The 14212-nt window shown below is 37.1% G+C and overlaps 2 protein-coding genes across 2 annotated transcripts; both read right to left on the bottom strand.

Moving 5' to 3' along the window:
* Positions 1 to 2389: 2389 nt before the first annotated feature.
* Positions 2390 to 5377, bottom strand: LOC136218703 (putative pentatricopeptide repeat-containing protein At3g23330). Its single transcript, XM_066005766.1, has one exon. It carries the CDS (start codon positions 5311 to 5313, stop codon positions 3166 to 3168), a length of 2148 nt encoding a protein of 715 aa, XP_065861838.1. The 5' UTR covers positions 5314 to 5377; the 3' UTR covers positions 2390 to 3165.
* Positions 5378 to 10512: 5135 nt separating this feature from the next.
* LOC136218702 (uncharacterized protein At4g14342) lies at positions 10513 to 12853 on the bottom strand. The gene is made up of 4 exons (XM_066005765.1): positions 12686 to 12853; positions 12487 to 12572; positions 12275 to 12398; positions 10513 to 10830 (listed from the first exon to the last, which is right to left on the bottom strand). Exons 1-4 carry the CDS (start codon positions 12689 to 12691, stop codon positions 10783 to 10785), a joined length of 264 nt encoding a protein of 87 aa, XP_065861837.1. The 5' UTR covers positions 12692 to 12853; the 3' UTR covers positions 10513 to 10782.
* Between the last annotated feature and the right edge of the window lie 1359 nt (positions 12854 to 14212).

Raw genomic sequence — 14212 nt, 5'->3', positions numbered from 1 at the left:
GGTCAGTTTCTTAGCTTGAGTCAGGAGATAACACTTAGAGTCTATTCCTGAGCTCAGACGTTCAACGCGCACAACTCAACTTGACCTCTTTACTTGGTCAGTTTTGATTATTTAAAGCAAGCAATATAAATAAGGAGTTAAGGTTTAGAAATACTTCACTCAGCAGATTTATCCAGGTTCGGCTTCTTCTAAGCCTACGTCCTGTCCCCGGAACACTTTCGAGATTTCGAATCCTCTACTGAGCTCTTTAAAGGTAGAGCCTCAAACATTTTACAATATCAGCAATTGAGTATGACAAGAGTACCTTCCTCTATACTTCTACTCAATCCTAATCTCTCCGCTGAGTACTTAAAACCGAGTACTCAGCCTCTCCTTTCTATCTCTAGAAATGATAAGTGTTTTTGTCCTAATACAAAGATGTGCTAAGACACTTTAGACGATTTACAATCACTCTAGACTTTTACACAGATATGAAAATGTAGTGTAAGAATTTTGCTTTGCTTCTTGCTTGCAGAACTTGTAGAGATTTGGACAGCGTAATGGCTTGATGAAGTTCTGTGTATTGTGAAGCTTGTGATGGCACTATTTATAGAGACGTTTGGTCATTCGGTCATTTCGAATTTCGAAATAACCGTTGGAGGGAAACGGCTATATGTCGTTGTCATCCTGACTTGCACAGAGCTCTCGGCCAATCACAATCGTGTATCTTCTGTCCTCGGTCAGCTCAGCAGATGGTCTCTCCTTTTATAGTAAAGTCAACTGGACAGCACACTGTGTCGTCTGAACTTTGCTAAAAGAGGAAACACTTTGTCTGGAAGTTTTCCTTTGCCAGCTGCTGTCTTGTACGCTTTGTCGAGACTACTCAACAGCTTCATTGTGAAGTTGTTCCCGAAGGTCTTCTAGATCCTTCCGTTTGCTGAGTTGCGTTTTTGTCCAAAACGACAACGTCTTGACATACGCGGGCCGAGTGTACTGAGTTGTTTGACTTGGGCCTTGGCTTCCGTATTGGGCTTGGGCCTTCCAATCCTTATGACTTATAACATTTATACTTAACATTGAACAAACACATTAGTAGAATAAATCAAAGCATTTAAACTTAGTGTGTTTAGAATATGTATTCTAATTTATACTTAAACAATTTTGTCAAATCAAAATTATGTGGAAAGGTGTTTCAACAAAGATTACCGACGGTATGCCGACAACATATATATTAGCGACGACTTAACGACGACATACGTCGTGTCCAATAACGACACCAGTTAATTCTTCTGGTTGGTCACTTACAACTTACCAATGACAATGTCGTCGCTAATTCACACGACAGTGATTTTGTCGTCGGTAACCATTTTCCCAACAAGCAATCTGACTACGACATGAGTTTCGTTTGTATGTCGTCGGTAACCGATATTACCTACGAAAATCTTGTTATTACCGACGACATTACGTCGTATGTAAACTGTTTTTTTCTTGTAGTGAGTCATCACTGAGGGGTAGGGGAAGACCTAAGCAAACTTGGAGGAGGGTGATCGAGAGTGATATGAGTTTATTGGGAATTGAGGAAAATATGGTAGTGGATAGGACGGAGTGGAGAGAGCGAATCTGTGTCGCTGACACGACTTGATTTTCACGGTTTTATATGATGGTTCATGTTAGCCGACCCCGAATCATTTCGGGACTAAGGCTTTGTTGTTGTTGTTGTTGTTGTTGTTGTTGTGAGTCATCACTGAATATTCTGACAGATGGTGGATAATCGAAATCCACGTTCACCGCACCAATGATAACTTGTTACCTGATCTTGGTTACGTGCCCAAACCATGATGCTTATCCAACGTCGTGTTGAGCCTACAAAACAGCATGCAGGTTAGACGGGACTAGAGTCCGGCAAACCCGTTCCGATGCCTAAGTCAGTTTCTGATTTAGGACCGAATAGAAGGGTATGGACTATTTTAGAATAGTAGTTAACGTACTGAACCTTGTGTGTATTTATAGTGTTCGATTAGGTTTAAGGTTGTCACCTTCTTGGGGAATCCTTACGGAGCTAGGATTCCTGATCTCTCAAAGAGTCCGGATCCTGGGAGGAATCATTTGTCTCGTAGGATTCTAGAAGATTCTTTGAAGCCCTGAGATTAGAACCGCATAGCCGTGATGGGTTGCCGCTAGTTAGGCATGAGCCATAGTGGTCGTCTCTGACTTGTTGAAATGGGGGTGGGGCCGGCTTGGATGTGTTTGGGCCCTTATTACAATTAGCCTTGGACAGCAATAAGGATAGTGATGATATCACGCGTGTGAGATCATTTAGTCTGATATCACATTGGATGAGAGTCGACTCATTTAACATTAACATGTAATTGATAGGATAAGAACACGACAATAAACCGATAATTGTTATTCCTAATTCTATCGTTTTGTTTGACCTTTGAGTTTATTACAACTCTTGAATCGTGGTCGGTGAGTCATGTTGATGAGTACTAGTAATGAATCGAGGTTTATGAGGACAACCACTCACTTAAGATTGTTACAACTGACATTTATATAAATATACTATGCTATCTTCAATCTTTCATACATTGTTTTGCTCAATCAAGATAAATTATACTATGTTATGTTATGTTAGTTCTAAGTAGGCAATCTACTTGAAACTGCAATCAATAACAACCATGCTATTTGTGGTTCCTGCAAATGTAGATTCCGCAACAGATTTTTATAAAATGTGTAGACCCACTAAAACACATTTGATTGTGTTCTTATTAGTTATTAGTTCCAAGTAAAGATGGTGTTTACATCCTTCAAACAGCATCTATTTTTCAATAATCTGCGGTTTTTGTATGTTTCCCGAGCTGACAGTAAATCCAAAAACGGCAGATTATTGAAAAATTAGCTGCTGAATGATAGTTAATTTCATCCTTATTTGGTCTATACCCGACACACAAATTCCCTGTAAAACCTGATTGCAGATTTTACAGAATCAACCATCAAACAAAATCTATATGAAATGAGAACCCTCTGCCGTATGAGTAAAACTTACTTGCCCCAGATGCACTCCCTTTAGAAAATCTTGACCAAATCCAAACTCTGCATGGTAACTTGTCTTCACTCTGGATCCTCGTTCAATTTTTCCCCTGCCTGGAGTGCTGTTCTAAGAAAGAAAACTGCAGCATATGCATATCACCAATAATCTCCACATGAACACTTTCCATCCTTGAAATGGTGAAAGCGGTTATTATCCCGAACTACTATTTCTCTTTCAACTATCTTTGACATATATTTTATTGCTGTATGGCAGTCTGAACACACACGAATGTTCTTCGTGACTCGAATCGTTGTTCCGGCCAGAGTACTGATGATGCCATATGCTATTGCAAGTCTCTCACTGTGCCCATATAACAAGTACTTCTTCTGCTCATCCTCAACGTCATGAATCTCTTCACTTGTGTCCGGAACATACCCTTCTTGCTCCATCTTCTCTAGCAGGACTTTCAAAGCTTCGTATATTTTATTGTATTCTGGATGCGATCTATCTCCTGCCATGAAAGCATGCATCTTGTTTTTAACTTCAATCCAGCTGCAAGCATGATTTTTCTTTATGCCCTTGTTCCTCATAAGAACTCGCAATTTCATCGCATCCTTCCATCTCCGAGCAGCTGCATATGTATTTGCTAGGAGAATATAAGCTCCCTCATTCTCTGGATCAACCTCAAAAATCTTCTTGGCAACAATTTCAGCCAAGTCAACATTTTTGTGGACTCTACAAGAAGCTAGCAATGATGACCAAACACTTCCTATTGGCCGGTCCATTCGAGAGAGTAAACTAAAAGCTTCATCCAACTTTCCAGCTCTTCCAAGAACATCTGCCATTGCAGCATAGTGTTCTAAGCCTGGGTCAATCCCGTAATTCCGAGTCATACTGTTAAAGTATCTGCAAGCTTCATCCACCAAACCCGCATGACTACAAGCAGTTAGCACAGCAATAAAAACCACATAGTTTGGTCTCACTTGCCTAGTTTCCATCTGATCAAATAAGAAAATGGCATTAGGGGCATGACCATGTAAAGCATAACCCATGATTATGGCTGTCCATGCTACCATATCATGTGTTTCCATTTGATCAAAGATCCATCTTGCTACATTAATATTCCCACATTTGGCATACATGTCCACAAGGGAACTAGCTATGAACATATTATCATCATAGCCAATCCTAATTATGTGTCCATGTAGCTGCTTTCCCAAATTCAATGTTGTCATATGAGAACAAGCCGGTAAAATACTGGAAAAAGAAACTGGCTTTGGCCTAATTTTTTCCTTCATCATCAGCCGAAAGAATCTTAGGCCTTCATCAAACAGACTGTTCTGCACACACCCTGCAATTATAGAGTTCCATGAAATGGCATCTCGTTGGGGTAATACATTAAACAAACGTAGTGAATCTTCCACTCGAGTACACTTTGCATACATGTCAATTAAGCTACTACCAATAACCACGTCTTGATCAAAGCCATGTCTAATGGTATAAGCGTGAATCTCTTTTCCCTTGTCAACATTCACATATTCAGCAAATATAGGAAGCACACTTGATAAAGTGAATGGATCAGGCTTCAAGTAGGCTTTTCCCATCTCTCTAACCATCACTAGAGCTTGTTCATGCATCCCATTCTGTGCATCCCTTGAAATCACAGTATTCCAAGAAACAAGGTCTCTATTTGGCATCGTCTCAAAAATCTTTCTTACATTATCTATATTTGAACTCCTCCCCACATTGTCTACAAGATCACTACCCAATCGACTATAACGTTTTCTCTCGGGCATTACGTCAAACACGTTAGGCACATTCTTCTCCATAGAAACACACTTATGCGAGCTCTGAAATTTTGCATACATATTCATCAGGGCATTGCCGGTATACAAATCAAAGTCCATTCCCAACCTAATAATGCAGCCATGAATAGACTCGCCTAGTTTTAAGTCCAATAATAAGGTGGAGGCCTTGAGCACAGAGGGGAAGACATTATGATCTGGAAATTTACCAGAAGCTCTCATATGCATAAAACACGCCAAGGCTTGAACACAAAGGCCATGGGAAGTGTAGCATCTGATGATAGATTTATAGGCAAGAACTGGTGGTGAATGGAGGGTGTTGAAGAGAAGCAAGGAATAGTGTAGGAGGTTGAAGTTGCAATAAATAGAGATGAGAGTGGAGAGATTGGTGGAAGAGAGAGGGGTGAATTTGAGGATTTGAGCATGCAATTGTTTCACTTGATATTTGGAATTTATAGTTTGGGGGCTTCTGAGGAGTAAGCTGATTCTACAAGTCATGGAATCTACGTACAAGAATGCTGAGATCGTCGGAAGAATGTACACTGCATTTGGAAGCTCAAATAATTAGGCTTTGCCAATTCACCTCATTTCTCCACATTCCAATTCTACTTATAGCATCTCTAACACTAACTAGCTATTTGACTCTCTAAAATAATATAAAATATTAGTTTAGTCAAATTTAGCTATCCAAATTTATGTTTTGCTCCAACTATGCTAGCTATTTGACTCTCTATTTGATTATTTTATCATTAAAAGTGATTAAATTTAAAGAAAAAAAAAAAGTAGAAAAAAGATACAAAGAGGAAAGAGAAAGAACGATTAAAAAATAGAAATAGCTAGCCAAGAAGACTAGTTAAATTTAGCTAGTGAAAATGGCTAGCTATTTATTTTAGAGAGCCATGTCACATTGTTGGAATGGTCACTCTCTAAATGGCTAACTAAATTTGACAATTTAGAGAGCCATGTCATCCTATTGGAGATGCTCTTATCTAACCTAAGTTAACAAGGCCATATGTTTGTCACGGGAAAATTACAAAACTAGGTCAAATAGAATACCCATTTACATATTAAACCCATTTACTCAACCTACTACATATCTAGACTGATTTTGTGTGACTTTCCCATAATACCCCTAACCTTCTCACTTCATCCCTTACGCGAACGTTCTCTCCCCTCTTCTCCTTGGTTGCGCGAAACGGTGGTAGCTCCTCCATTAATGATTCCAAGACTTTTGATCTTTCTATCTTCCTTTAAATTCCACGAAATCTGGTTCATTTCTCCAAATCACAATGAATTTATCTTCTTCCTCTCTTCATCTCTTGATTCTGCAACTTCCTAATCCTAGAAAACGAAGTCATGGTTCTTCATCTTCCATTTCCTGCTCGTTCGAAAAAATGTACGTTATTTTCATCGTTTTTCCAGTTTATCACATTGGGTTCATCAAAAAATGTAAGTATATGCTGTTTTTTCTGCGTTTTCCCCCATAAATCCACTTAGCATATGCGGTTATCACGAGGTCTTCGGGGAGAAATTTATCGATTTCACTTCGCGAAACGCTGATTACGCGAAGTTTGCGAGGTAATTCGATAAATTTCTCTCGCAGACTCCGCGAATTCAGCGTTTCGCGAAGCCAGAGCATCACATTTCTCATCGCAGACTCCGCGAAATCATTGTTTCACGAAGTTAGAGCGTCACATTCCTTGCACATTTATGTTCGCCTACTTAGCGAATCGTCGTTTCGCGAAGCCAAATCTTCCTTTTTTCTGACTAACACGATTAAATTTTTCTGAAGGTGGTTGAATACGTAATATTCATTCCTGGAAGCCAGTGTGTTAGGGTGCCATGAGAGACATCCATTCGAAAACGCCTGGACTTCCAACCGTCAGTTGTGAATAAGAGTCTACACCGTGGGACACGTCCATCCCTCTGTGGTTAATAATAACCTATGTATAATGATGTGATTTGTTAGGAGTTTATTGTGGCAATCTTAGTGAATAGTAGCCTATGTATTATGAGATGATTTGTTAAGAGTTTATTGTGGCAATTTTATTGTAAATTTTGATAATGTTATGATTTTAATGTTAGAATCCTTTGTTGTTTGCCATTTTTTGTTATATACCACTTCGCGAATTAGCTACAAAACATATACAGGCTTCGCATATGCGAATTAAATTCATCAAATAAATCAAACTCTAGCTTCGCAGGCTTCGCATATGCGAACTAAATTTATCAATTATTATGAACATTAGCTTCGCAGGCTTCGCATAATATGGAATTTGCGAAGTCAGACGGGAGGGGACGAGACGCGCGTAAATATTGAAGGTATTATGGGAAAGTCACACAAAATCAGTCTAGATATGTAGTAGGTTGAGTAAATGGGTTTAATATGTAAATGGGCCTTCCATTTGACCTAGTTTTGTAATTTTCCCGTTTGTCACTTAATTAATCAGTTATTTTAGTTGACTAATTTTAATTAGGCTTCTGAAGATCCTTATGCGATTCGATGCGTACCCTATGAGCCCAAAGGCCTATAGTGTCCATACAACTTCCTAAAAAGACATACGCTTTTGTTTCTCAAAGTCGGATAACTCAACCTAACTATGATTCACTAGCCCAGCCCACGGGAGGAGCTCAGGAATCCTTTGGGTTGATTGATGTGTTTCACCACTCCTTGCTAAATCCGACCATTGCCTATGTTTAGACGAGTTAATCTATGAACCAATGTCTTCCCCTTACACATGTATTGTGATCCCACCAGGGGCGGAGCCAGGACTAAAACCTCGGGGGCTCTATTGTACGTAGAATTTTTTTTTCGTACGACGACTCAATAATTTGATTCCTATTACAAATGTATTTTTATACAAAAGTTGTTTTGAATTTTTTTTCGATATATTCATTGTTCACTAATAATTGATTGAACTAAAAATTTAAAAATATCTAAACATCAACAATCCAATTCAATCAAAATTCCTAAATATCACTAATTCAACTCAATTCACCAATTTAATTTAATCAAAATCCCTAAACTAAAATAGAAAGTTGAGAGTTGAATTGAGTGAAAATAGAAAATAATTGATTAATTGAAATTTCAAATAAAGTATGGAGTAATTTTCGTTGATCTTTGTTCTATTTTGTTGCTTAATCAAAGAAAAAGAGAAAGGAAAGAAATAAAAGAAAAGGGGGAGAAAGGAAAGAAAGCCAAAAAAAAAAAAAGAGAATGGAAAGAAAGAAAAGAAAAGGGGGAGAAAGGAAAAAAAAGCCAAAAAGAAGAAAAAGAGAATGGCGGAGAAGAAGAGGGGAGTGGAGTGAGTGGATGCGCAACCGCATCTTGTTTTATTATTTTTTTTTAGTTAAGGTGCAAAAATACCCCTAACGTTTTGGGTCAGGAGCAATTTTACCCCTAACGTTTAAAATGGTGCAATTTTACCCCTAACGTTTGTAGCCAAGAGTAATTTTACCCCTAACGTTGGTAATTTGGGTCAATTTCAGACACTATTATAAAACACAGATGTTTTTGTTCATTATTTTGCACCAATTGCATATCAATTCATTCTAAAAAAAGGATTTCATTCTTTTGTAATTTAATAATAGAATTTGAGATTAATATTTATAAATTCGGTGAATTTTTTAAATTTTTTTGTCTACTTCGTACAAAAGACAGTATATTTTTATTTATTTTTTTATTTTTTTTCACATCCCGACATATGTCTATGATTTGTTATTGATAAAATGACGCACGTGTGAAGTATAGATGATAAGATTTATGACCGAGAAGACAGTTTGATGAATTATTTCTGAAATTGACCCAATTTATCAACGTTAGGGGTAAAATTGCTCCTGGCTACAAACGTTAGGGGTAAAATTGCACCATTTTAGACGTTAGGGGTAAAATTGCTCCTAACCCAAAACGTTAGAGGTATTTTTGCACCTTAACCCTTTTTTTTTAATTCACTTAAGTCCAAAACGACGTCGTTTTGGACTTTAATGAAACGACGTCGTTTCATAAGTCCAAAACGATGTCGTTTTGGACTTAAGTGAATTAAAAAAAAAAAAGAAAGGGAACCCTCTTCTTCTTCGTCTGGCCATGGCAGATAACCTAATTACCAGGAGGAGGCCGGAGGTTCGGGAGACCCTCCCCTACCCCCTGGCTCCGCCCCTGGATCCCACTTAATAATTAAAATAGTAAGATTTCTCTAGATCCATATGCATAAAAGTCCATTTGACATGTAGAATTGGGTGTTTCTAATAATTTTTCTTGACATGGAGATCAATTCTACATATACTCGTAATTCATTCTCTTTCGTAAATTGATGTTCTTAAATTAAAATTTTGCAGATACATCTACAATTTGGATAGAATAAAAAGGCTTGTAGAATATTCCTCCTGTCACTTTTCAGTTTCAGCAACTCCACAAATATTCAATAGAGAACAGAAACACACTCCTTTTGTTTCACTTGCTCTCAGTATTACCGTTTACTCGAGCATATAATTCTTCAGATTTAAAAAGAAATAAATAACTTAAACATTAGAATCACTTGAAAGCCAGGTTGCTAAGCTGTTATTTGGATCAATGATGCCGGCTCTGAATTCCAGCAAAACCTCTTTCTCCGTAGCTGGTGAATCCAAGAAAGCAAGAAATGAAGAGCAAAAGAGCATGAGAAACACCAAATCTAGAACACCTTCTCATGCTCACTTGATAGTGGATCCATCCGTTTGGCATTATTCATTCTGGATCCAATCTCTTATTTGCTTCAGTACAAGTGATTCTCGAAGTTTTCAGGTTAAGAAACACAAAAGCAGCATTTTCACACTACCCATCACTGAAATTGAAGAAAGATTCTGAATTGAAAACACATTTGCACAAATATTCATAGAAAACACAAGTAAACCCCCTTAATCAATTGGCACAAAAACAAAGATCTAGGGGTAAAAAAATGAAATTCACAGGACGCAGAGAAGCATGGGAAATGAAATGATGGTGACAGTAAGTAGCTTGGCTGGAAAGGAAGCAGTTGAGTTGAGGCAATTAAATAGAAACCGCTTTAAAACCCCCGTCAATCTATATATGCAATAGTACAAGGAAGGTGCATCTCCATTTTTCCCTCTCTAAAAAACCACACAGAAAGACAGTCTTTAGATAGAATTAAACATTTAAAAGTGATTTAATTTGATAATAATGAATTTAAGAAAGAAACCCCTAATCTGTCTTGTTGAGTGAGCATATTACATGTATAGTAATGCATTTATTCTCTCTCACCAAACACTCTACAAACCCAAGCAAATTGGCAAAATTCTCACCATTTAATCCAGGGGCTTTCTTATCCATATCCATTTTCATTTAAAAAAAGTTATTTTATGAAGGCTATGTATTAAAAATACCTTTACTTTATGAAGGTTATGTATTAGAAATAACTTTTTTCCAATCAAGTGTTGTAATTCACAATGAAAATCCAATTAGTCTTAAAAACACGAGACTATGCAATTCTTTCGATTCAAAGGGTTTTAGTTTTATAGTTAAAAAAGAATGAAATTGAAACGACTTGGTCCTGTGAAGACGAGAGCAAAACTAAACTGAATCTTACGTTGAAAATGGCGAGAGAGCTACTAAACTATATCAATAAGGTAGATTTTCAACACATCTAGACGTGTTTTAAAGCAGCAAGATCTGCAACAGTATATATCTTACACACACCCACATAGCAAAATAACTAAATTCTGTCAAGCAAAAGACAGAAACCAAGCTTGAATGATGAACAAGCATAATTCCATTTTAGGTGTTTCACACCTATCAAATTTTACACTGTTCCGCAAGTAAATTAAAACTAAAACACTTACGCAGATATTCGGAAGAGTCAATTGTTACTTTCAAGCATACATAAAGAAATAGCACAAGAATATCACCCAAACGACAAGCTCCAAGGCCAACAAAGACCCAAATTGGAATGTTCTAACTTGAAGCGTGCACTCTCAATCATCTTCTCTCTCAGGGGGTAGACCGCATGGTAACAGCATTTTCTGCACAAATACAAAAAAAGAAAAAAAAAAGGTAAAATCATTGAAATGTATGCAAGACCTACAAGAAAATCATATAGCTATCACCAATTATCCATCTGCAGAATAAAAGACTAAGAAATAAACAGAATGGAACATCCTATCCCCCTATCCAACATCCAGGAGCAAGACTAGCAACTCATCTAACTAAAAAGTTTGTGCACTTCAATCTTGTAAAAACCTCTTCCCCTATTCTTTTTGCACGTATCATTCACTTCAATAGTCTAAACTTCTCACCTTAAAAATCATTGACACAACCTCTTAATTCCTCAAGAGTCCAAGGGTTTAGCCAAGTATTAAATATGTGAAGCTTTGAGCTTACCAATGATAATTACATATTAAAGCTATAGCTAAACTCAAGCAACGAAGTCAACGTCATCAACTCTCCCTATAATAATACCACATAAAGCAGTTACAACGTTATTGAAAACTCAGTTCATGAGTATGTAGGGGCTTGCTGAAGCTCTATTTGCAAAACTATGGACTCACTAGAAAAGTCATATTAACAAGAGAGCAAAAGGAGGAATCCAGAACATGAGAGAAAGAAGAAATGACTTTTATATGCTGATGATATAACCTCAAATAAATGGATGGCAAATTGCAGAAAATTAATATCACCGGAACAAATTGTTGGGAGTGAGACTGTGCTTTATGTAATCATGCGGCATACCAAATAATATTCGTATTTCTCATTTTCCCAAGACATTTTGGGGGAATCCAATATCAAAATTCTCCTTATCTCCAAAACAGAGCTTGATCAATATTCTGACAAAAGTACACCAATTGCATTCATAGGGATTTCTCATACAGCAGTCGAACATGTATTACAGAACAAATACTTGCAAGGAAATTGGGATGTCAACAGCATGAATATCCGAAACTCATTAATTCAGCTCAGAAAAGAAACGCTACAAACAACTGCTTGTCAACTAAAACTATACTCTCTTTTTTTATCTAAAGATGCCAGTGATTCCTAACTCTCTCCTTGTCCTTGTTTCATCGACTCAGCAAAAAAATCTGATCATGTTTGTGCAACAAAGCAATGGACCTCTAAATCAGCAGGTTTTTTTTCCAAACGTCAAAATCATACATCAAACTCCGCCTGTGAGGGTCGCTTGGTGACATTTACAGCCGGTCCCAAGCCCAGACAAAGGAGGAGTGTTGCGGTAGGTTTGTGGCGGCCAGCGTAAAACTTAGCCACGTCTTATGACATGAACCAAAATATATGGTTCATGTTAGCTGACCCCGAATCATTTCGGGACTAAGGCTTTGTTGTTGTTGTCAAAATCATACATCACCAAATTGCATTTGAATCTAATTAATAAGCAAATATCCAACTTCCCATCTCCTAAACAGAGCAACTTCAAATAATATCAGTATGATAAAATCAAGGGAACAGAAAAGGAACCTGCATGAAGTTGTAACGTTCCCTTCCAATGGACTCATTTTCGGCAATAGCAAAGTAAGCCAGTATAGGGTAATGGCCAACATATGATGCATAGCTATCACGCTGAATGTTCACCGCCCATTCACTGATCAAATACAAAAGGATTCACATCTAAGTAAACGCAATGAAAACCAAAAAAAAAAAAACAAAGAACCGGGGAAGGGAAAACTCACAATCGATTTAAATCTGCGTGACCGGTCCCAACATATTTAGCTTGAAGATGCTCAAGCTGGGAATTGATGTTAAACCTATCACTGGCCTGCGCAAAAACAATAAGACATCCTTCAGTTGGCAAGTTAGGGTTTACTTTATGATTTTAGAACAGAAAAACTTCAGAAAAAGAATGAATCGAAGAATTGAAGCAAGCATTACCTGCATGTTCGCAGATGGAGACGGACCGGGAAGTGAGAGAGCGCGCCAAGTAACAAAAACGAAACTAAAGAAGAAACGCTAGGAGCTCCACTCAAGTAGATAAATTCGAAAATTTCCGCCGACCTTATTTGCTTCCAGTCTGCACTCCACCCATCCTCTAGCTTTAATTACTAATTTAATTTTCATTTTTCAATCAATTTTATGGGAAATTTACAAAACTAGATACTTGGACAGGGTCATTTACATTTGAAGAAATATTTCAACACATGCCATCAAACTATATACTTTCATTTGGTACACTTAAAATAGCTTTAGAACGTGTTTGGTATTTGATAAATAACGGGACGTTTGGTATTCTATTGAGATAAAGATAAAGATAAATGTTAGGATATTTTAGAAAGTGTTTGATATTTGATCAATAACGGGACGTTTGGTATTCTATTGGGATAGAGATAAATGGTTGCAATAATGATAAATGGTTTACTATTTTAATCTTATTTAAACTGCATAACATTAATTTGAGGAATAATATAGACTTTTCCATCCTATTAAAATCGCATGAGTTTATCCCACCTTCTTATACCACACCCTCTTGGGTATAGGATTGATAGCTAGAGGTGGTGTATTGAATATGCTCCTTCTTCAATAGCATTGGTGGAGGATTCACTCCCAGCATCTGCAGCTCCTAATTAAACACTTACCAGGATAAGACTCATATCTCTCTCTTGTCTCCCTAATCTATCTCTAAAACAAACATGAGACAACTCATCTTCATTTTGTTATCTTTATTCCCGTGTTTTTATCCCATCTAACAAACACCCCGTAAAGGTTAAGAATAAATAAGGATTGGGATAACATAATAGACTAAATTATAAAATTTGGTCAAATTGGATGCTCATTTACATATATCTAAACTATTTCATTAGGAATTACTCATTATACCATTCCTATACATAACAACTTAGAATCTTCTTCCTCCTTCTTTCTCTCTCTTTTCCTTTCTTGGAGCAAGATTGGAATCCTTCATTTTCATACATCAATCCAAGATTCAAGCTTTTTATGTAAGTATTATGTTAATTTCACATATATAAATCTCGTTGGATTTGTTAGATTTGTGCTTTTGAAGTGATACATTTGAAAATTTTATATTTGAAGTTAGTTTTGGTTAACCCGATAGCTTCAGAGTTTGTGATTTTGCTTCGCAGAATCGCAAAATTGCGAAGCTTTAAAGCTTCACGGATCAGCTATCTGCGAAGACTGCGGATCAGTCTGAAACACATAACTACATTCGCAGACTTTATGATCTGAGAATTCGTAGTTTGACAATTTGCTTCGCAGATCAAGTAACTGCGAAGCAAATGTAATTTGTTTGCTTCAGTAGATTGTTTGACATTATATTTTATCTTTGGTAGCATTATATCAACCAACCATTTATTGTGTGTGATCATATGGAATGGTCAATGGAAAACCATGGGAAAAGCCATGACATACGAGGGGGTGAATCGAAGTTGCTTCGACTGTCAACAA

The sequence above is a fragment of the Euphorbia lathyris genome, chromosome 2 (genome assembly GCF_963576675.1).
Source record: "Euphorbia lathyris chromosome 2, ddEupLath1.1, whole genome shotgun sequence".
NCBI classification, from domain to species: domain Eukaryota; kingdom Viridiplantae; phylum Streptophyta; class Magnoliopsida; order Malpighiales; family Euphorbiaceae; genus Euphorbia; species Euphorbia lathyris.
The sequence above is the reverse complement of the archived record's forward strand: the minus strand, read 5'-3'. Positions and strand labels throughout refer to the sequence as shown.